The sequence below is a fragment of the Phytophthora parasitica genome, assembly GCF_000247585.1.
Source record: "Phytophthora parasitica INRA-310 unplaced genomic scaffold supercont2.72, whole genome shotgun sequence".
In the NCBI taxonomy this organism is placed as follows: Eukaryota; Oomycota; class Peronosporomycetes; order Peronosporales; family Peronosporaceae; genus Phytophthora; species Phytophthora nicotianae.
This window is the reverse complement of record NW_008649058.1, coordinates 58,310-81,207: the sequence shown is the minus strand read 5'-3', so window position 1 is coordinate 81,207 and position 22,898 is coordinate 58,310. Positions and strand designations below refer to the sequence as shown.

General features: G+C 46.5%; 7 protein-coding genes across 7 annotated transcripts; 4 read left to right on the top strand and 3 right to left on the bottom strand.

Annotated features, from left to right (window-relative positions):
• Window positions 1-464: 464 nt before the first annotated feature.
• On the top strand, window positions 465-1,657 carry PPTG_17774 (hypothetical protein; the record flags this gene model as incomplete). Its single annotated transcript, XM_008915557.1, has 3 exons — window positions 465-615; window positions 1,201-1,389; window positions 1,467-1,657. 3 exons carry the CDS (start codon window positions 465-467, stop codon window positions 1,655-1,657), a joined length of 531 nt encoding a protein of 176 aa, XP_008913805.1.
• A 603-nt stretch (window positions 1,658-2,260) lies between these two features.
• PPTG_17773 (hypothetical protein) lies at window positions 2,261-2,806 on the bottom strand (the record flags this gene model as incomplete). Its single annotated transcript, XM_008915556.1, has 1 exon — window positions 2,261-2,806. The coding sequence occupies one exon, from the start codon at window positions 2,804-2,806 to the stop codon at window positions 2,261-2,263; it is 546 nt and encodes a 181-aa protein (XP_008913804.1).
• A 170-nt stretch (window positions 2,807-2,976) lies between these two features.
• Window positions 2,977-3,998, top strand: PPTG_17772 (hypothetical protein; the record flags this gene model as incomplete). The annotated part of the gene is made up of 2 exons (XM_008915555.1): window positions 2,977-3,483; window positions 3,555-3,998. 2 exons carry the CDS (start codon window positions 2,977-2,979, stop codon window positions 3,996-3,998), a joined length of 951 nt encoding a protein of 316 aa, XP_008913803.1.
• Window positions 3,999-4,074: 76 nt separating this feature from the next.
• On the bottom strand, window positions 4,075-5,213 carry PPTG_24164 (hypothetical protein; the record flags this gene model as incomplete). Its single annotated transcript, XM_008915554.1, has 3 exons — window positions 4,075-4,465; window positions 4,526-4,991; window positions 5,048-5,213. 3 exons carry the CDS (start codon window positions 5,211-5,213, stop codon window positions 4,075-4,077), a joined length of 1,023 nt encoding a protein of 340 aa, XP_008913802.1.
• A 2,061-nt stretch (window positions 5,214-7,274) lies between these two features.
• On the bottom strand, window positions 7,275-7,547 carry PPTG_17771 (hypothetical protein; the record flags this gene model as incomplete). Its single annotated transcript, XM_008915553.1, has 1 exon — window positions 7,275-7,547. The coding sequence occupies one exon, from the start codon at window positions 7,545-7,547 to the stop codon at window positions 7,275-7,277; it is 273 nt and encodes a 90-aa protein (XP_008913801.1).
• A 367-nt stretch (window positions 7,548-7,914) lies between these two features.
• PPTG_17770 (hypothetical protein) lies at window positions 7,915-10,593 on the top strand (the record flags this gene model as incomplete). The annotated part of the gene is made up of 1 exon (XM_008915552.1): window positions 7,915-10,593. One exon carries the CDS (start codon window positions 7,915-7,917, stop codon window positions 10,591-10,593), a length of 2,679 nt encoding a protein of 892 aa, XP_008913800.1.
• A 3,959-nt stretch (window positions 10,594-14,552) lies between these two features.
• On the top strand, window positions 14,553-15,460 carry PPTG_17769 (hypothetical protein; the record flags this gene model as incomplete). The annotated part of the gene is made up of 3 exons (XM_008915551.1): window positions 14,553-14,591; window positions 14,690-15,001; window positions 15,065-15,460. 3 exons carry the CDS (start codon window positions 14,553-14,555, stop codon window positions 15,458-15,460), a joined length of 747 nt encoding a protein of 248 aa, XP_008913799.1.
• Between the last annotated feature and the right edge of the window lie 7,438 nt (window positions 15,461-22,898).

Here is a 22,898-nt window from a genome sequence, read left to right as displayed (position 1 = left end):
TGAAGATTAGTGATGCAGCGAGGTTCTTCCTGCACTGTAGCATACGCTTCCAGCAGTGAATAGCACGTGAGTCCCATTCGAAAAGGTGATTCATCAGATGCATTTCCAATGTTTGGCACGAAATTAACATTTTCGTAAATAGAGTCGCAAAACACGAGTAATCCATATCTGTCTTGAGCCGGTTGATGGCTCAACTCGAACTTTGATCGTGCACAAATTTCAACAACCGGTAGCATCAAGTCATCTCGATGTTTTGCTCGCCAACGCTTCATGTATCCTTGTACTTGTGTCTCAAGCGGTGGTGGCCCGCGCAACTGGGAACACAACCGGATAAACACGAGATAGGGAGTCACACCAGAATAAATCGTAATTTCATTCTGTACAAAGACTTTCATCTCTGCTGTCAGTTTTGCCACTCGCGGGGAACTTTCGCCTGCGTCCAACATTGAGTGTTGTCCGTCTTGATGTACGGTCAAAAGAACGCTTTGGTCGCAAGTATTGATTTTGTAGCGACATTTACATGTTCCAACAAGAGCACAACGGGCAGAGGTACATTTGGTCAAGACTATGCGCATCATGTGTCGTTCCTGAAGTACCATGTTGTCACCGAGAGCGGTATGGTGCATTGTACACGGGTAACTTTTCACTGTAGTCCGACTAGGTAAGCTTGCCATAAATCCTTCTAGCGTGCCTCCAGTGGATTGACTTGACCACCAAATGAGCTGCCAGGTAGGTCGAATTCTGGATGGTTGCCCCGTCGAGATCGTGCTTTCACTTGACTGCATTACAAGGTATTAGCCGTATCATTTGTCTAAATAGGTGTGGGATACGGTACCTCCGAGTCGTTCGAACTATCTTCCGACGAACTTATACTTTCATCAGAGCTTGGGCGACTACTTGAGCTGGCCATGCCCCCTTTACATGCTACTTTCGCCAAACTATGCAGCCGTTGTAGGCTTCCTATAGCGAATTCGAGAATAACATATTTCAGACAGCACGAGAAGTCGTCGTCGGGTTCTTCGACAACGGCTTGGCTGTTGGAAAACGGATCCTATTCTTTTTATGTGTCGGCGTACTTCAGTGCTACAAGCCCATTTTATCAGTGTTTTCGACCCTCCTACCCCTTCAGTGGAAGCGGCCAGTGGCTCGGTGGTGAAAACCTCTGGTACAGTGTTTTAGGCTCTGACTCCGCCACTATAGGAGGTAAAGGCGCTGAGTGTGCGATTTATACCGCTCCGTTATGCTACCCCGGTATCTGTGAGGCAGCTGAGTTTGCTGATCCCACCATTGACGTTTTCGTCAAGCGACTTCCTGCTACATTTGGCGATGCCAAGACGGCCCACAATGTTTGGTTGATTCAAGGGGGCCCTATTTACTCCTCCATCGCTTGTAAGACTTTATCCACATACTCTTCGTAGTCAAGCATTTCTAACAAATAAATACGATTTTTACGGGGTTATCTATAGTGGAATCGGACATGGTGGATCTGCACGAGCGACTAAAAGAGGCTGTCAACATGTACATGATGGACCATCGGGGTACAGGACGGAGAACCTTATTTGACTGTGTCGCCGCACAAACTACGACGACCGGTTCTTTGTGGGGCCGTGAGAAAAAGTCGTCTGAAGTACCAGCTTGTGCGAAAATTTGCGGATGAACTGCGGGGATCTCGCATCATTTTCTACAACGAGCGCTGCCACTGGCATGTTGACTTTTATCGAGTTCTCGAATGGTGTCAACACTATTGTTTTTGGAGTAAGCTACGGAACAATCGTGGTGGAACGTTTGATGCACTTGAACCCATCTCAATGTACTCGGATCCATTTTTGTCGTACATTCATGGATAGGAATACCCTGAGACAGGAATTAATTCTTGGCTCCCAGCGCGATGACTACCGAGGGGATCGTCTGTACAATCCAACCACTAATAGTGGTTGTCAGAGTTGCTTTCAGATAGAATTTTAGATGAGGTAATTACTAGTTGAAGCATCTTCATTGGCTAAAATGTATCTGAAATTTAGATAGTGATACCGGAGCTTTTGGTCTTTTGATGGCTTTCTGAAAAGGTGTGTGGACCACTTACTTGCCGATTTCCTACCATGGCCACCAGCAGCATCCCTGCAGCGAAGAAGAAGGTGCTATGGGACCGCGACGGCGTGAATGGGCTCACCACTGAAGGAAATTATACTAAGTGGAAGGGGGGGGGATCGAGCGTCGGGTTTGACAAAAGAGGCGCTATGTGGCACAATTATAGGTAAGCTTATCGACGCTGGCATACGCCATAGGAAACCTGCCGATGTACGCGACAAAGATCCAAAAGCTGGAGTCGAAGTACCGTACGGCTGTGGACTGGCTGGACAATACGGGACAAGGCGTCCCGAGAGGCACCATGTCCATAGCATCCAAAATACTTAATTGCGACCATCAAATGAACCTCTACGGACGCTTTTTTCATCTTGCTGACAGGGCTTTCGAAACAGACATCGTCTGTAGCAGGCCTACGATAGCAAAGAACGCAGGCCTTGATACTCGAATATTTGACAGGAACTTGTCCGATGGAAAGTCGTTTGAGGTAGTGAGGCACTTGTGAGGATCGAAGGCCTCGGCGGTTCCTAGGAATGGTGTAGCGAGACGTCTCTACTACGTAGAGTAGCTCCAGTAACATGTCGGTCTCGTCGTCATCATCAATGGCTTCTTGTAGGCGAGTACGTGCCGACGCACCGAGCTTGATCAACGGCGGCTCTGAGAGTGCTAAGCTGGTGGTAATTTCTCGACGAAGCCGCTCACGGTTTGAGATTCTTGGCATGGTGCTAAGGTCCTTGTTCAGGTAGAGAACGCGTTCCTGCGTGAAAGTAGATTAGGGTTAAAACAATCGTGACTGGACGAGAGCCCACGGCTCGACACGGTGTGCCACGAGCTGTCCAAGTGCAAACTTCCGCTTGCCTCGTCTGACTGGTCACAAGCAGTTTTCATCCGATGCCATCAGACTTGCCAGCCCGCGAATTGTACCCGAGTCTCCTCGCAAGTCTTGGCTTGTGGCCCAATGCTGCTAGTCTCGGCGCCGCACAGCACACTGAAGAGCTGTCCCCGCCCCCCTCAGTCACTGAGCCAGCTGCGCCAACAACGACGCCAACCATCTTGCTGTTGCCACAGCCAAGCCGCTTACCTTCACCTGCAGCTAGCAGCTCGCCCTCAACTGTCGTAGAGACTTCAGAATCAGCTGCGGCTGCAGCTCCTGCTTCGACAAAGCGTAAGACTAACGCGAAATCAAAAGGCAAAGCTAAGGAAGAAGCCAAGTGCCAGGTCAAGCGTGTGAAGTGGACCAACAAGATGGTGGGAGAGCTGCTTAGACTGCGCTTCTCTGACGGAGACGTCAAGCGCCGGCTTGAGGGCGCCGACACCAAAAACAAAAAGGGGCTAGCATGGCAGTACTTTGCCAGCGTACTCTCCCAAGAGCTTGGTGTGGTACTCAACCACGACCAGGTGCGTTTATTGCTTTGTTTGCACTTGTGTTCGTTCACTAACGTTTAGCTACAAATATTATTTGCATGCAGGTATCGCTCAAGTACAAGAAACTAAAGTGCATCTATCGTAAGGAGAAGAGAGAGCATAAGAGGTCAGGAAATGCTGCTCGCATTAGCGAAATGGACGAAGGTCTTTGGGCCATTTTGAATGATGCTTTTGGCGGACGAGTAGGCATTAGTGGCGAAGTGTTGCTAGACTCTGCTATTAATGAGGATGACGGTGAGGACGTGGAGGGTGGCGGGGCGCAAGCAGCGGAAGAAGTTTCAAAGAAGAAGCCGGCTCCTGTTGCCCAGCTCGCCACAGCTTTGCAAGGTGGAATGGAGGCGATTGCCTCTTCTCTAGGAGCGCGCTCGGCTGCAGAGGACCAGCTTCGAGCTTTAACTTCGGCAATCCAGCAGCAACACGAAGACACGCGCAGATTCCAGGAGATGCAGTTGCAACTTCTTCGTGAGCTACTAGCGCAGCGCCAGTAAAAGGTGGAGCTGTCCGTTGTATTTGTAGTTAACTGCTAACAAATATGTCTGCTATGTCATTGCGTTTTGCAATACTTTATTGGTGACAAACCGCTTGCTCTCTTTCGACTGGATCCTCACTGACTTGAGCAGGGGCATCTTGCAGCAGCGGATCCTCGCCATGAATTGGCAATCCGTCCCCCATTAGGGTAAGCATGTTATGTAAGACAGCACAGCCCAGAATGACTTTGCAAATGCGATCTGTCGTCTTCTGCTCCAGTTTGCCCAGCAATACGCGGAAACGGTTTTTTAAACGCCCAAAGGCGCATTCTACGACAATTCGAGTCCTGGAATGGGCCTTGTTGTATCGCCTCTTCCGAGGATCTTGCATAGCGTCTGCCTCTGGAAACGGGGTCAACATGTGACCCCAGATTTTGTATCCGGCATCCGCCAGCAAATGCTTTCCAGGAGGCACGTAGCTAGAGATCCTACGAGTGCATCAAACAAAATTAGATCTTAGTGTTGACAATAAAATGCTTGAACTTTACCTTTTCTTCACTCCCGATCCATTCCAGAGCGATTGGTCGTTGTTTGACCCCGATTGAATGGATATGGACCGGAAGAGACCACGGAGTTCTACGATAGCTTGGACATTTACCGCAGGAAAGTTATTGCGACTGTACCAGCCCTCAAAGTCGTGTGGGCGCGCAATACGGACGAGAGTACCGTCGACGGCACCAATGGTGTCGGGAAACCCGGCCGTAGCGTAGAAGCCATCTTCAACAGCTGCCAGCTCCTCTGCTGGCGGCATGAAGATCATAGATTTTGCCATGGCGCTGAGCACGTCCAGGGTATCGTTAATGTAGACTACACTACGAGGCCTGGAGATGCCCAACGCCGTTGCAGCCTGGTCGATGGTGCCACCCTTGGCCAGGTAGAGCATCGTGAGCGCCACGCGCTTAATGACGGGGTTCTTGGTGTTGGGACCGGGCTCACGGCCCCACGCAGCGTGCACTAACCGATAGATACGTTGGAACGACTTCTTGTCACACCGAGGTTTGTCGTGGAACCAACCTGTTCCCGTGTGCGGAGAGCTGTCTCGAATGCTCGAGTGTTAAACGTCTTGGGGGCTTTGGGTGGCCGTCGTAAACCGCGGATATCTACTGTGGCGATGACAGCGCTCACGCTTGCAGCAGCTACTACTACTGCTAAAATGGCAGCCGTGAGGTCGTCCATGGCACAAATGTGCTGAGGCCAGAACACCTGCTCGAGAAGTTCCCAGAACAAGTGGTTCAGAACGTCAATTTTCTAAGTGGTACATTATACCGACTAATTTTCAGCCAATAAAATCCTAGGCAATTTTTCTGTTCAGAACGCGTTTTCCACTTGAACAAGGGCCTAAAAGGGTTTTGAAAAACGCTGAGAGGTGTGCCTGACTTCTGGAGATCTGAACTGAATGGGGTTGTCAGAGTTAACGATCAGTCATTGGTTAATTTTATGCTCTCACAAAACCTTCTGAACTTTAACTCTGACAACCACTATTTTATCTTGTTTTCTAATCCCTGCTACGGGATCCTTGTTGAGGTTTCACGAATTTTGTTAGTTTGAGCTTACAGCATTTTTGGATACTGGAAATAAGAAAATGAGTAGTTTCTTTTAGATTGACACGTCCAGCTGAAACCATAGCAATGTCCGCAAGAACCATTAGCACAATTTAGCAATATACTTCAACACCACTTCCACAGTCCCCCAGCACCTTAGTTATAGCAATGGGGTCGCTAAGATATGTTACTTGCAGCCGTAATGTTAATATATTTACACTTCATCAGATCATTGCCTTTACTGGCATAGAGATATCCTCTATCACGAACACGCAAAAACATTAGTCGAGTTCCTTAGCGTCCAGGGGGTGGAGACATGATTTATGTGTAAGAATAGGTGTGCCTCATTCAATTGTGGGCGCGTTTCAACACAAAACATTTTGCTACAGCTCATAAGGTAGATACTACAATCGGGATCAGCACAACACTCGATTTCCAAGGCTCGGCCTTGACTTGAGAAGCCCCCCCATCATGCTTCGTTGTTTGTGAAATGCCCTGTCCATGGAACATGTATTTGCCGACTATATCTGAATCTAAGTCAGTTGCGCAGAAAAGAGGACTAGTTTTAAGCTTGTACGTGTTGACTAGCTTATAATAAATTTATTGTAAGCTGCAATAGCGTACTCGAGAGCCGACAGCGTGAGCTAAGTTAAGAGAAAATTATTGTACTCGTCAATGCACGTTGGACCAAATGTAGCCATGTGTATTGAGGGTCCACAGACCCAATTCCAACAGCAAATGTTAGATATATGGGGTAAAATCGGGCGTAGATTTCAAAAATGGGGTCAGAACTAGCTGAGTCGCAGTTGTTTGCGAGCTACATGCCGATTTTGAAAAGCATTTTAGTTTTAGACGGCTCAGGTTTACGGGAAATGGGTTGCGTTTGAGGACGGCATTTGATTGGGCAATTCGACAAACCGCATGTATTTGCACTAGAAAGTACACAATTGAACACAAGCAATTCTCATTCTGATTGTAACCATTGGAGTGCATAGGAATCCCAAACATTTATTTAATCAGGTACCTTATCTTCTACGGCCATGAGTTTGTTCTCTGCCGATTCTCGTGCCCGCTCGGCTTACTTATTCTCGACCTTGTGTGCGTCGGTTGGCGGGCATTTTTCGATGTAGTATTCTTGCAGAGACACAACAGCGGCTGAGTCGGCAGGGATGTGACTCTTCTTACCGACGACATAACGAAAGTCGAGTTCGTGGAACCATAGACATCGACGCTTCAAACATGGCTTCGTAAAAGATAGGGATTACAGTTTTATTTGGTACTAGTACACCGCATTAATCGTGTAATATATCATACTGTACTATCTATACAATTTCAGTACCTTCCAATATTTTTTTGACAAACATACTTTCCTAGACGTACATGACGCAAGTTTTAATTTTGGCGTATAATTGTTTATGGCTTCATTACTGTCTCACCTGTTACTGCAATCTGTGACACTCCAGTCCGCATCGTTCTGAGTAGTGAAGTTGAGAGTAATACAGCAAACGCTGCAGTGTTCAGAGCTGCAGAACAATATCCGTCTTTTCAGCTACCTCTAGAAAGGTTTTTGTGCTGTGATGAGTTGGCCTTGTCTGTTTTGAGTGTCGATGAACGTATAAATCACGGATTTTAATTTTATAGGGTCGTATTCGCGCTTCTTTCCTCGATGGGAGGGCTTTGGCTTGTATTTAAAATATTAGAGGTTAACGTTATAGAGCTGATAAGAAATTGACACCACAATAATGCTGGTGCGCACCTCGAACTTGGTGTCATTGTCGGCTCTGTAGGCGTTCATCATCATCATGACAGTGCTGTGTGCTATCTCTAGACACGCAGCAACAAGGTCTCGGGTTAGCTGCTCTCTAAAAAGGCCTTCCTTCTTCGCTTTCGACATGAAGTCGTACCACCGCACTACGTAATCAATCTGACCTGGGGTCAGCTCTTGCTGCGTGGCGTTTGACTCGGACATGCTTGTAGTGCCGTAACGAGTTTATTAGATGCACCAGACGCTAAGGAACATTTATGCAGTCTCCTTTTTCTATTCTGGTAGAAACTCGAGGAGTTTCACTATGAATAGTGGCATGCTAAAATTGTCTGGTCAACGTTCAATGACGAGTACAATAGTTATATCTCGATAATTAGACTGGATGCTTCTGCAAATCGAGAGCCGGGGCTCCATTCTGACTTTAATAATGTTTGTTATAAATACACTTTTACTTTAACTGCATAATCGTTTGATTACGCTACTGTAAGTAGTGCATCACCAAATTGTCGTACCACTACAATCTCTACTACTTCGGAATTTGCTATCAAGTGCCACTGACGCATCTGAAGTAATGACTGCAAAATCCTGCCGATTCGTGATTTCAACCTGCATCGTGCTCCTGTTGGGGCTTTCTTTGATGTGGTGCATCAATGGTGGCGAAGTGGTATCCAGCGCGAATAACATCGACAACGACGACTCAACCCACGGAGTCGATATCCAAACCCACCGGTGGTTGAGAATGCAAGCGGTGCAAGCAGTGGATGGCGAGGGTGATCCCGCCGAAGAGAAGGCGTTTGAGTTTCTAGGTGTTGCGGCGCTGAAAAACGTCGCCAACTCGCAGACATGGAAGAATATCGGAACAAGTGTCAAGCGTAGCTTTACTTCGGACAAGCAAAAGCAAACCAACAACCTGTTCGACGATTTTAAGCTAGGAGAGTTGAATCCAAAGTATTTTGAGTCCGCAGCGTACCAACAGTGGGATAAGTCTGTTGCCAAAAGATTCAAGGAAACTGAAACCCGTCTGGAGGCGATGTTTAACACAATGAGAAGTAGTTACGGCGATGGGCGTCTAGCCAAGTTTTTAGCTGAAGAACAGAGTGTCTCGAATATCGCTAAACAGTTTGGAGTTATACAAAGCAAGACCTGGCTTAAAGAACAGAAAACGACGGGTGAAATCTACGATTTATTAAACCTGAACGCTGACGAGAGTCTCTTGAAGAACCCGTTGTTACATACCTTCCTCGACTACGCGAAACTGCGCAAAGAGGATCCGTATAGTTTGTTGGCGACCCAGTTCACGAAGCAGAATGGCGAAGATGGATTTATCAAAATATTTGTTGGTGCCAAGGCAGACGACAGTACGCAAGCCATTGCTTCGAAATTGGAAAAGGTGCAGCTTTGGAAGTGGGCGAAAAGTGGAGCGAAGGATGATGGCGTGTTCAAGCTTTTAGGACTTCAAACCGTCAAACGGGACGAACTTCTAAGAAATCCAGCTATGAAAACCTGGGTTTCCTTCGCAGATATGTTTGGAAGGCACGAGTCGTTGTTGTTTAAGTTGTCGAAGCACTACAACGAAGATGAGCTGGCGAGTATTATTTTCGCAGCAAAGGTGGACCCCCTTTCGAAAGACCTTGCTACACGGCTGCAGCTCGAGCAACTTAAAAAGTGGCTGTCTAACAGAAAGCCAGTAGATGTTGTCTTCAAGCTTCTACGACTTGACGTCGGCAAAAGCAACAAAATTCTGAAGAATCCGACCTTGGGCCTGTGGATTGACTATGCCACTTCATTTGGGAAGGACCCGTATGACTTGCTGGTACCCAAGTTAAAGAACAACCTGGGTGAAGGTGGATTAGCTAAGATGCTGCTTGCAGGGAAGGCTGATGAGAGTACGAAACGAGTGGCTGTCAAGTTGGAACAGGTGCAACTTGCAAACTGGCTAAGTGAGGGAAAGACAGCAGATGATGCATTCAAGCTTGTGCGACTTAACGAGGTCGACCTCGATGGTATTGCGTATAGTCCAGCTCTGAATACCTGGATCTCATACGTCAACATGCTCGACAATCAGCATCCCGACAGCACCATGTTGCACAGGCGGATTGTAAATCTTCTGAATGTTGAGCCACAGCTCAGCATACACGGAATTACGGAGAAGGCGCTTCTTCAGACCTGGAAAGCACGTGAAAAGACGCCAGATGAAGCGGCTAAGATTTTGGGACTCAAAATTGCCAATGCTGATGAAATTATGAAGAATCCGGCCGGTTTGGGAACCTGGATCTCCTATGTCTCTATGCTAAAAAGAAACCCGTACGAGTTATTGGTAAAGAAGTACGCGAGAAGCTATGGTGAAGGTGGACTGACTGCCATGCTATCTGCAGCAAAGACGGATCCGAATAAACAGGATATTGCAATCAGATTGGAACGCACGCAGCTTGAGAACTGGAAGACGGATGGAAAGACGGCTAATGAGGTCTTCCAACTTCTACAGCTTGATGACAAAAGCAACGATATTCTCAAGAATCCTGTTCTGACAACCTGGGTCTCCTACGCTCAACTTAACAAGGGAGACCCGTATGGCTGGTTAGCACCCAAGTTGATGAACAGCCACGACGAAGCCAATCTAGCTAAAATGATAGTCTCCGCTCTGGCGCAAAACAGACACAACGACGCTGCTAACTCGTTGAGGATACTACAGCTTTCCAACTGGCGGACAAACGGGAAGACAGCAGAGGACGCCTTCAAGCTTCTAGGTCTTAACAAGGCCAAGGGATACAACCTGTTGAAAGACCCGGCTCTCGCAACGTGGGTTCTCTACGTGGAAAAAGTACGCGGTGAAGACCCTTACCAATTGCTATTCTTGAAGCTAAAGACCTTCTTCAGCGAAGAAGAGCTGCTGAAAATGATTATGCCTGCGAAAAGAAGTTACAGCGGGCGATATTCTGAGCAATTGTTAAATGCGCAGTACAAATACTGGCTGGAAGAGGGCAAAAGCGCAGACGACATTTTCGACCTTCTCAAATTGAACAAAGATGGCGACAATTTTTTCGATAACCCAATGTTGCATTATTGGGGGTCCTTTGTGAGGAAGATGGACAGGGAGAAGGCGAATATGTCGATGCTCGCGGTCATGAAAAAGCACTACGACGATGAAACGCTACAGAAAATGCTTACTCGGGCATTAGAGAGCAGTACAGTAATGAGACCTGCGAAAAGCATGGCTTTAAGACTGAAGAAGGAAATGGATCTTCGCTAAAGACGATTCTCATCATAACCTAGCACTTGTGCCAGATTCAACCATCACACACTTCGCCAGTTACAGCTGTTTTACCTCTATTTTATCCGATTGTGGTCCCTCCCTTTCCGAAGGTACTACTTCGAAGCACGTAGTAAAACCGATAATCCCCTGAGCGTATAATGCGTTGATATTTCGAGACTTCAGGTAGTAGCAAGAAATGAAAACTATTCTTTATCCATACATTCACTATTGTAGTATTTAATGGGTTAATACCAAGTCGGTATCAAAATCTACTGAGTTTCTTTCTGCACTTCCGTAGGTTACGACCTCGCAGATTGCTTTTATTGATTCATATTACCTAACTTGCCTTAGACTTACTTACAATATATATATATTCCCCCTCCCCATGGATTACAGAGCCGAACCTGATTTGGTGTGGTAGCCCCATCTAAACTGTTCCGTAGACGTGGCCGAACCTGATGCTGCGTAGGCTCGGAGCTGTCAGAGAGTTCGGCTAAGAGTCCGTTTTAAACTGTACTAACCCGATGGGTGAGCCCAAAGAATACGAAGATCTAACTGCTCGAAGAAAACCGTTATGAGGCTTAGACACTGTCGTGGAATACGCACTGATACTGCGGCCAACTCAGATGATCAGCTTGTATTTGTAGCAACAGGGGAGACACTGGAAACTGCAAGACAAATAACAATAAAAACTTGTATCGGTTTTGTGCAAATCGACGGAAGTGTACGTAAAAAAAAAATTGATTGTTTAACAACATGAAAAAGTGTAATAAAGAGCTATATCCTATCAGACAAGCACTTATTCCACACTACTAACCCCTCTAGGTTCTTAAACGCGAAAATTGGACTAAAATGAATACAAAGCGTAGGGAAATACGGCGCAAAGGTGCATTAAGTTCTTTCTGGTATAGCATTAACACGACTATGAAAAGCAGCTTCAACAGTTTGAGTTTAAACAACGCGAGGCACCATTTTATTCATCACCTATAATTGAAGTGGTCAAATTGAACAGGCCTCTTGAAAGTAGGTAGTGGCTAAAGAAAAAGTATAGAATATCTATTTCTACTTTTTCAATATACCTCAAACCATTCATATAGTAGCGTTGAACAAATTCGTGGAACGCTGCGGAAACAGCGTGGGAATGTAGCAACCGAAGCACAACGACGTTAGCAGACCTACAGTGCTGACGTGCTAAAGCTAATGATGATAAATTCAAAAGTCAGCTTACTATCGGAGCACAAGGACTTTTTGTGATCCCTTCTTTATCCCTGATATCACTAACCATCAGATATACATTCTTCTTGTGCGCTGTTCTTGTCAGAGCCCTCCAGTGAACACAGTCAGGACGAAGTGCATGCATTTGCTAATGGCTAACGCAATAACACACTACCCTATTTAACGCTACGAGCAGAAATAATGGTCGCATTTTTAGCCTTTACGACGCTTTCACGAATCTATTAACTAAAACCAATAATACTGTACTATGTAAGCATGTCTATCTCTAACTTGAGCACTAGCTTTTCTAAACGTTATTCAATTTGAATTCGTTCATGGCTTCTGGAATCCCGATAGTAACGTGACTTCTGAATTTATCACCACTGGTTCTTAGCACGATAGCACTGTAGGTCTCCTACCTAACGCCTTCAACGAACTCTCGGATAACGTGCTGAAACAAAAAAATTCGTTGTTCTGTATAACAGCGAGCCAGTGATACTAATTGTATCGATTTTTGTATGTTGCTAGGAAGATTGCGGAACAGTTGATACCTGTACAACGACCTTTTGCAGTTACTTAACCTGGAGTTTTGAGCATCTCGTTCCAGAAACGTTGTAAACGTCCAGTGCAATTATTATTAGTACAATGCCATATTTTTACAGAGCGCGGCGAATTTTAATAACCCGTTATTCCGTCAAGACGGATCTAGAATTAATTGTTGTTTCTATCTTGTAGCTGTGCTCAACATAACCCCTTAACCTACCCGAAGCTGTACCTCAACTTAGCTGAGCGATATCTGATATGACAAGGACAATCTTTTGACGACTTATTTTGAATTGTCATAGTAAAGTAGTCGTTGGCCGCAAAAGCTATGAGAGGTGGCCATGATCCCTTGTATCCTCGTACTTTCGTAGGATCCACACTGTGAAGCGCTAAGTCAGCTTCTTGAAGAAGACCTAGCATGTGTTCGCGCGATCTTTTTGGCAAAACGGAAGCAGGCTTAGCTTTTGGTGTAGTAGTATAGTAGTAAAATTCAGTAATTCCCGTTCCGTGTTTTCACTTTTATCGCATATCGGACTCGTTGGATACCATTGATCAAATTATACACACTGTGGTCAGCTGCATATATTTTGTGGCAGTCTAAAGATAAATAAGTCGATCAAGCTGTACGAGGATCGAGAAGACAATTGTGGCCATGTTGTTCGCCATAGGAGTCTTAGAGGAAAGTAGGTTGTAGTTAGCTGAAAATATCCCACAAAGGGAGTGGGTGACAAGAATATATTGTTTCAGTATGACCGTTAAATGAAGTGGCGCCTCTGGGCACTAAACATTATACTTCCATGCGTTTAGCGATCTGCTTGACAATGGGCGGTGTTTAGAGAGCCCCATTCGTGTGGAAGGGGCGGAGGAGCATAATCGTCTGAATGTGCTTTATTATTATTATTATTGTTACTATTGTCTGACTTTCCGAGAAACAGAATGCTGAACGCGACAGCTTATGTGTCCCTCAATCCTTATCATTGCGGCCCGCGATGATAGTGTTCGTTGTCTCTTCCTTGGATGCGGGGCCCTTTTTGAAGATGCCCAAGATCGGCTTGTGAAACTCGTTGAATTAAAGGGTGGTCACGTCTTTCATCTGCAAGGGCGTGTCCTTCTCCAGTCGCGTGAGGGAGACATCTCAGACGTTCAAGTAGAACGAAAATAAGTCAGCGAACGAGGAGGCAGTTCATTGTTCTTACTCAACAACGAAAAAGCGTACAAACAACCACAGCGATCCGCAGTTGATACGCAATAGGACTTTCGTCCACCAGCTCGCCCTGCATTTCTGAAAGTTGCAATTTTGGGGTCCAAAATCGTGTTATGGGTTAGAAAGGCTTTTTTATTTTGTGTGTGTTCTCGCCGTAAATATTACCTCAAAATGGACCTGTACCTTCAAAAATGCATTTTTTTGGCGATCGCAAACTCGCCCTTAGAACCCAAAACAGTAAACTCTTAGGATTCGCCAGGGATTCGTATTTTTTTTAAAGTCAAACGGACCTTGAACGCCTACTTAGTATTTGATCCAATATACTAGTAGTACAGCTACCGTTTGAATCTCGACTTGGAAGTCACCCAGGCTTGAAAAAAAAGAGGTATACGAATTTTTGCCGAATCCCGACGCTTTAGGATGATGATCACTGTAGGATTCGTGCCTTGTGTGATTACAGTGCATACAAAAATTACATACAATAAGGTTTTATTTTGGCATGACGAGTCACAACGACCAATAATCGTGATGTGGCGCGTCAACAGGTCGACTACATAATCCCAACTACTATGTGCTCTACCGACAGACGTAATCTACATGTGTCAGATCGAATGGCACCCGCATCGAAGCTGTCATTAAACAGCATTCATTTACCAGTGGCGAGTTGACAAACGAAAATGAACCTTTTAACACCAAGAATACTCCAGAAAAAACAACTAGAACTATCATCAACCACGAACGTGAAAGTGTGCCATACTCGACGGAGCTGCAGCGGCGCAAGAGAACTGAAACCCGAAAACTCCGCATCCAAGCGAAAGTGCTGACCGCTCAGCTAGCTCAGTTGAATCGTAGACGGCAAGAACACATCAAGAATGCTTCGGCTCTCTCGTCCGGACACCAGCCACAACACACGATTAAATGGCGAAGCGTGGCTGCTGTCGCTTGCGAGCAGAGGCAAATAGCAAAACGTATCAACTGTGAGCTCAAGGCGATCATGGCAGATCAAGAAAGTGTCCGATCTTCCGTCCTCCAAGTGCTCAACAAAACTAACGCTATCATTTGTACGGCTCACCAAGGAACAGTCTAGTGAGATCATCACAAAACTAACCTTCGATTTTGTATCGTATTCAGGTAAAGGACGTGAACTTTCTCCACAGCATGAAGCCTCGACCCGACATCCCGCTCATCCAACATAACTTATGCGAGGACATAACTGAGGAGCTCAAGAGCAAGTTAAACAGCCTGTATCACGAGACACCCACGGTTTTCCCTTCCATTGACACGTCCACGCTGGTCTCTTATCGCTGCCAAACTTTCCCCCTCCTATACTGTGTGGAGATAACATCGAGTACTCCAATCACACGCTCCGTTCAAGAGACTGGGAAGTGGCTGTGGAATGTCACCACTACAATCCGCAAGAACGTTATCAACTGTGTCGGCTACGTAAGTGTTGCTGCTCTTCTTTTTGTGTGTAGAACACTTCTAAGCTGTAGTTTATGAAAATAGGTTGACAAGAAAACGCCTGGTCCTTTCGACATGACTAGCGTGTCATCTCGACGCGGAGGTCTACAACTGCTTAATACTGTGAGCGTCTTCCGTCGATTCGATGAGGGAGACCAGGTTGTACTAGTTGGAACCGCAAAGTGGTATCTTCCCAGTGCCGGTCTCGTGTTGCAAGATTACAACTGGACCGTCATCTCGCCATCAACAAATCCTGACTACGATTGTGTGGCTCGAAACTACTACAAGGTGGAAGCAACTCGCGTCTCACCAGCCAAAACCGAAGCACAAAAGACGATACTCGACTTGGTCGGTAACCGGATGCGAATCATCACTCAGTCCATGCAAGACACTTCCCTTAGTCTTGATGAGCGTATATCTGCTGAGAAAAGTAGTGCGTAGTATTTCTTAAAGCTAAAACAGCGCATACACAGACACTAAGCCATTTGTTTTAGACCCCTGCTCAATTCCTCTGTTGATACAATTCGCAAGGCAAAGATTCCGCTGCACGCCAGCTTTGGGGAGCTAATGGTATGTTACAATGTGATCCTTACGGTTTCCTTTATATCTTAGTAAAATCGTAGTGCCGGGGGTGGTTCGTGGGCCATTCTAATAATAAATGGTGCTGTTCTACGTAATGGAGTGTCTCTCACCGGTTGTATTAATTTGCGAAGGGATCTGCACCGCATTTTCGAGCAGGAAATTATTATACCGAATAATAATCTATGTCAAGACATATTATATCTCGTCACATACAGTTCTATTTGGCCAATTAGAACAAAGAACTGTGACCAATCCGTGCACCCTATGTCAATGGCGATGGCATTGTCATCGCATATGAACATGCCACTTCTGACGAACTAGCATGCATTTTTGAGCGCATACTAGTACGTTGACACCTGTAGGGCAGTGTAGATGACTACGACAAGGACAGTATCGTCGGTGAATCCCTCGGAGGTGGCAGATAAATGATAGTATTTGAGTATTTAGGCTATGCCTACAGTCGTAGGTACATGTATAGAGTCACACCTGTTCACTTTAGGCGGACAGGAAATTGCCGGTCTATGCATCCATTTTTGCTGTGTGCCTTGACATAGGTTATTCAGTACTATCATATCGGTGGTGCAGTATTCAGCTTCGTTCAAGCACGGCTTTGTTGTCGTATTGTGGACATCTTGGAAAGTAGTACCTTGAATGCGAATGGAACACTCATTCTACTGTATTAGGTTGGCAGGCCAAGACGGAGAACCAGAAGGGAGTGGTTGTCTCGGAACGTTGGTGGCGATTGAAGATCTCCGCCAGAAGGTCGTTATAGGTGTGAACACGGCGAGTGGTCGCCGCACCCATTGTGGGAAGGGTGTCGGAGCCGCAGAGACGCGATCTTAGTGGCGAAAGGTCGTTAGAGTAGTGGTTACCAGCGGATGCAGCAGCATTTGTGGTGAGAGTGTGCTAGAAGTGAGCGGTGGTGCAGCGATGGAGGAGAAGGCGCTCACTTCTCAATCGGCAACGAAGAGGGCGAGCGCTTCCAAAGTAGCGACGGCAATAACTTCGGAATTAGCGACGGAGGGGGCATGCCCCCTTTCAAAAACTACGCAAATCTTCTGCAAATCCTTATAGTTCAAGTAGAAAGGGCGATTCTGCCTCGTCCACAAACAAAATTTAATGAAAGGGGGCATTTTGCCATCTTTCATGGGTGACACGAGTGGTACTCAAAAAACAAACGCTAGGGGGGTGCAAAATGCCCCCATTGACTACGAAAGGGTTAATATAGGTGTGGGAACCGAGGGTTTGTTGACCTCGGCTGTTCCTATTGAACTCACTGAAGACTCACAAAATGGTATCTGTACGAAATGGTCTCGAAAGTGAGTGCTGTACTTCATCCGAACTTATATCTCCTGAAATCTGGGAATTAAATTCAGCCCACGGGCGATTCACTAATGCGAGAGAACAAGACTTATGCAGAACCAACTACGTGAAGTAATGTGCCGTCAACAACTTCGTTCAAGCTGTCCTGCTCGCCGTGCGCTAATTACAGATTATGCTGTTAACACATGGAAAACAGTGTGCGAAAAGCAATTGTACAAAATTTAATTAAGGCAATGCGATGTCGCGAAGCGCTCAGAATCGGAGGCGCCTCGCCGCTGCTGTTGCCGTCGAAGACTGGAACGGATCAGATTTGTGAAATGTGTGTCCGATCGCTGATTGGCTCATCAGATCTCACAGTGAAATGACAGTCACAATGTGGCGCACACCACTGGTTGGCCGTTGGACACGACTGGTCGTATCCGGATGGTATCCGGATGGCGATTCCTCGAGACCCCGCCGCACAGTCGCCGAAACCTCGTCGGTTACAAGATCTCATCCACAACGGACAAGTTCACAGTAGATATTTGTATACGACACAGGAAAAAGTAGATAAGAAGATAAGCGCCTTTGTGCGCGACAAACAGAGCAGATTTCCCTCCCGGTCGCACAAGTCAAGGCTGCTGTAAGTGACCGTAGCGACAGGTCAAACTTGATCGACAGGATTATGCCTGCTGGTGAGCACGCTGGCTGAGAAGGTCAACGTGTTCGCCCACCCCGGCAAAGCCAAGGTACGTGAAGGAGAAGACCGTGTGCTGTGCCGAAATGTTCAGGACGAGACTGCGTCCGGCCCCTGTCGAGCGCAAAGAAGAGCCTCCAATACTACCATCAGGCCGAGAGACCCAAGCCGCCCTCGTTTACCGGCTGAACAAGTCCTGGACCCTTCCCTACTGAAGGCCAGCGAAGTTACTGCAAGTGTGTGCCTAGTCTTTGTGGTGGAGTGGTTGCCACAAAATCGCGTTGCGATCCAGTCGGACACACAGTGTCCCGGACTACCGACTAACGGAGGGGGTACTTCGATAACCGTGGGGTTGCTGAGGGTGAGAGCAATGGCGATCGATCGGCCAAGCTGCAAACTCCGGCAACTGACACGTGTATTTGGTAAAGGTGACTTGGTTATGTCCAAAATAATTCCCGCTACAGCTTCTAAGTCTTGTACCAAAGACACCTGTTCCTGATAAGGCAAATCTCACTCTGTTATTCCTTTAAGCCTTGGCGGTCCACTACCTTCTACTCATCCCATGATCTACTGTTGATGCATCGACTGATCGTACCCAAGGTAAGTACCACGCGACCAGGCTACAGAGGGATAGTATGAGTAATTTACTGTACAAGAAAAATATTAAAAAATGAATACTCATGTAAAACACATCAAGTTTTTCAATTGGGGAGGAGGTGTCACTCTTACACGTTTTGACGTATTAAGGTTACGGCGTACAATAGCATATTTTACGTCGTTGCATGTTTTACGTCGAATCAGGTATATCGTCTCAGCTCCTTGCCTGCTGACAGTCACGTCTCTGCCTCCTTGTGTTAAAGGCCAAATCTTACAGGCAGTTTACCTATTTTGCGCAGTACATGCACGAAACTGGACTTGTGCACACTTCGTATTTGTGTAGGAATTGATACCCAACTCACACAAACGGAAATTTGTAGTAACTGTAATAGCAGATGTAGAAAGATGAAATGGGGTAGCTGCACTGTATGCGCTGCGAAGTGGTGAAGTAACTGCCACCCTCGCTTCCCAGCCCGTGACTATACTTACACCTATCGGAGGGCGCAGGCACCACACAGGAGCCAACCACGAGTCCCACCAGTCCACATGAGCCAGCTGCTCGATGTCAGTGGCGCAGCAACCCGTTGCCTCACCGGACGAGTCCGCCGATTAGCAGGATACCCATGAGCAGCAACAGCACGTAGGCCACTGTGAGAAGCAGCGCGACACTCAGGTTGCTAGCAACACTAGCGTGTCCAGTAAGATATGTTGGCCCTGGACCAGGCCGCTCACGAGCCGTTCGACTGATACCATGTGCAGCCGATTTGCTGTTGTGCGGACTGTTGGTGCCAGTGCCTTCAACTCACAGTAACTACACAGTACTTCACTCGACGCCTCTGAATGTCTATTCCAAACAGAATCCAGTTTGTAGCTGTAGAACTAACGCGCAGGAAGCGTCCTTGCTGCTTTGCCTTTTCGGTGGCCATATCCCGGGATGTAATGGGTCACCCCGGTTACATACGTAGTTTCGTTTTAATATTGCAGGCAAAGTGGCTTACGCGTAGAAAAAACTGCGTGATCGTTATTCGATTGGTTGATACTGGAGAGCTAGACACATTACCAGCCAATCATGTGGCGGCTTTCATTTGAGAGGTCCACACGAGGCCAGGGGCAGTCACCCTGGCGCTAAACAAAACAGTGTTTATTTTACTCTGATTCAGATACTTGGACTAAGTATCCCTAAGCTTCCTCACCACTACAAGTAAGCTAGTAACAAAACACACACTGAGCTCGTTACACGAAAATTACCGCTCTTACTACTGCTTCGCCCGAGCGGTGGCCTTATTGATTGCCATGCAACATTTCTCGAACTCGGGTAGATATTGCACTCACAGCACCAGCCCAAGCAAGTCTTCCATCCTAAGGTGTGCCTTCGACTCTATCGCTTTGAGTCAGTTTCCAATACTGTCTACTTCTAAATACACCAAATCCGACTGATTTTGATACACCAAGAGGTTGATTTTGAAGCCGCTTAATAGTGTTCATAAAAGCTTACTGTTGTCGTCGCACAAAAAGCTCTTGAGCATTTAAGGATATTAGCAAAGTCGAACACAGTAAGCGCTAGGTGAAACAGTTTGTTGAGGGATAGGATGCAAATTGCAAAGTGATGTATTGAGTCCGTGAACTCTGGCGCAAAGCCTTGGGCAACAAAACCTCCTTGGACTAATCTTATATCTACATATCAGTAGCCAGCTAGCCACCAAACGGGATGTCATGCGTCAGCGTTATAGCGACTGGCGACCCGACATCGCGCCATCTTGGCGGTGATGCTCAACACCGATTTAGGCCACTGAAAACCTAGGCCCCGACTTCAATGTTGTTGTAGTGTACGTGACTCCAGATTCATCTATTCCAAGCTCAATCCGAGTTGGTTCCAAAATGAAGCTCTCATAGTTTACAAGTAAAAGCTGTACTATACAATTGCAACTCCCAGAAATGAATATCACGAGAGGCGCAGCTGGGTGAACCATTTATCAACAGTGGAGAATATCAATTCATAAGGTAAATTGCCAATTTAGTAGCTTTTGCCAGTTTAGTAGCCGCTCAATTTTCAACCAATACCGACCGAATGCCTACTCAATTCCAGATGTGATTTGCCAAAACTTAAACAAATGTTTTTGTGTGAAAACCTGAAGCACGTAATATGAAGACAAGCAGTCTATTTCCGGCCACTTTCAGACCTCCTGTTGTCATAATGGGACGCTAATGGGCTCCACCTGCTGCAGTCTCTGGACGTGGCAGTTTTCTCGTCCTTATAACTAGCCTAAAGCATGTATTAGACAAACTATTGCCAAGTTTGGTGAGGGAGCCGTCGACAAGGAAACGGACCTGGGTGTCGCGGCGATGCCTTGAATTATCCTTTCTAGGAAGCAATCTTACGGCGGGAATTGAGAGTTGTGAGATTTTCCGCTCTCTCGAGTGAATATGTACGCAAAGCGTGTGAACTTTGAGCGCAATGGGTTGCCTCCGTTGCAGCGTGATGCTGCTTGGCTTCGGGTATCAGATATCGTTCGACGAGAGTTACTGGTCTTGCCAGCACCGCTGCCTAAGACAAGCAAGAGAAGCGTAAGAGACTGGAGGGAAAATTCTGACGCGCAAGCTCCTCAAAGAAGAGGAGGCATCAAGTATTGTCAATTTTGCTGAAATTTGCGGAAGCGGGTCGACTTGGGTGTCCAGGCGAAATAGCCAAACAATCGCAAACCCCACCTCACTGGTCAAATATAATCACTTTGCGACATTTATACCCTATCGGGTATCATCATCCAACCCGCGCACTCAAAGAAGACGAACACCGTCTCGTCAGTCTCGATGGAGAAGGTGGCCAAAGCGAACACCCGATCGACGGGGAAGTAGCCACACGTGAAAGCCGCCTTACTTAAATACCTCATCCAGTAGTAGCTGGCTACGCTTAGTGTGCGCATTGTGCGGTCCACACCATAAACGAAGCCGGACACGGTCAAGTTCAAGAGCAACTCCTTGTGGTCTGTAGCTACTACTGGTAAACGTTGTGCTACTCCTTGTCACGTATCATGTCATGTGTGATATGTGCAATAATGAAGGTTATATCGATGTTATTCTCACGTTTGTAGTGCTGGTGATCGCTGGTGTTTGAAAGCTTAGTTGCTCCGCTTGCTTGTGGGCTTCCTGTTGGTGGGGGTTTTGTGCTGTAGGCCGTGACCTAGAGGTGCACTTTGGAACGGCGCTGGTATCGTGGCTGGTGGTCTTAGAGCTGACGTGTATGTGGTTGGTAGTGAGGTCGTTCTCTTCGCTGGTGCTGTGGTTGGAGATCTCTTTCTGAGTGTGGAACTGAGCGTGGATCTATTGCTGAGTCGATGGTGAGGTGTCCTCTTGTGTCCGTGGATAGTTTGTTGGTAGCGGTGATCTTCTTGTAGCTGATTGAGGAGGATTAGGATGATTCTGTGGTGGCGTTAGTCGCTGCGATCTTCTTGCAGGTGGCGTGCTCTCAGACGCAAGACGTGGCGGCCTTCCTGCCGTCTGCACACCCGAAGGAGATGGCGTCAATCTTGGTGATCGTCGTGGAGGGCCACGGACAGGATACGGCGCTGCACGATTCTCGGTGCGCATGGCGTGAACTTGGTGGTTGCCGACAGAATCTTTGTGCCTGCAGAAGCTTCAGTGTGAGAACACATCGTAGAATACGTCTAACAAATAATAATTTTATAAAATAGAAGAGGTCCGGCTGTTGACTGGTGATTTGTCAGGGCCGGTTCAAACGGCCGCCGTCCGCAAATTGGAGTAGAACTCACAATAAGCGCACAAAGAAAAGGAAGCGAGCTTCGGCAGCAACGAGCAAAGCGACTCCACCACGGCCGGCGATAGAGACGGAATGTATGCAGCGGCGATTCAGCCTCCAATTGAGATGCAGCAAACGATGGTATCGATCTAATGCTGGATAGAAGCAGTTGATAAACCCCCGTTAGTGTTGGACTTCTGTAAATATGACATGAGACAGGAATTGATTTTCCTACCCCTGACTCTGCTCGTCCCATCATTTGAGAAATCGAAGCATAGTAAAACCAGTTCAAAGCGGCTACTAAACTGGCAACACAGCTAAATCGATCGCCTTCGTAAGTAGTTGTGCCCATATCTCAACATTGTAGCAATCGGTACCTTAAAAATCACAAAAATCACGCAGTGCTACCTCTTTGTAATGACACAAGTTGCACCTCAATCTGATAATTTCTCTTTATGCACATTAGAAAATATATGGACTACATACTCGATACTTTGACGTAATGTGTGTGGACTACAATAGGTAGTGAGCATGATCAAAGGTTTAAGACACAGGATCTCTCTCGCATAAACGACAGCGATACATGATGATGAGATGCCGCCTTCTATTCTGTTTTAATTATTATTCACTGGATATTTATATCAAGAGTTTAGGCGGGATCGAGACCGTCGTAGATCCTATTTAAACGAATAATCGGATACTTGTGTTATCACTTCAATTTTACTAAGAGTAAGATTAACTGACGAGATACAGGATGAAATCTGATATTCTGTGCGAAAGAGGGTGAATATTGACCTAACGGTGAAGAACGGCATTCGCATAATTTGTAACTAGAGCAACAATCGTGCAATACTGTAGCGACATTGCTTGATTTCAGCATTCCCCTGTCGCATGACTTCTCCAGTTTATTCTGACTAGGGCGTGTTGTGCTTTTATAGCGGGTAGAA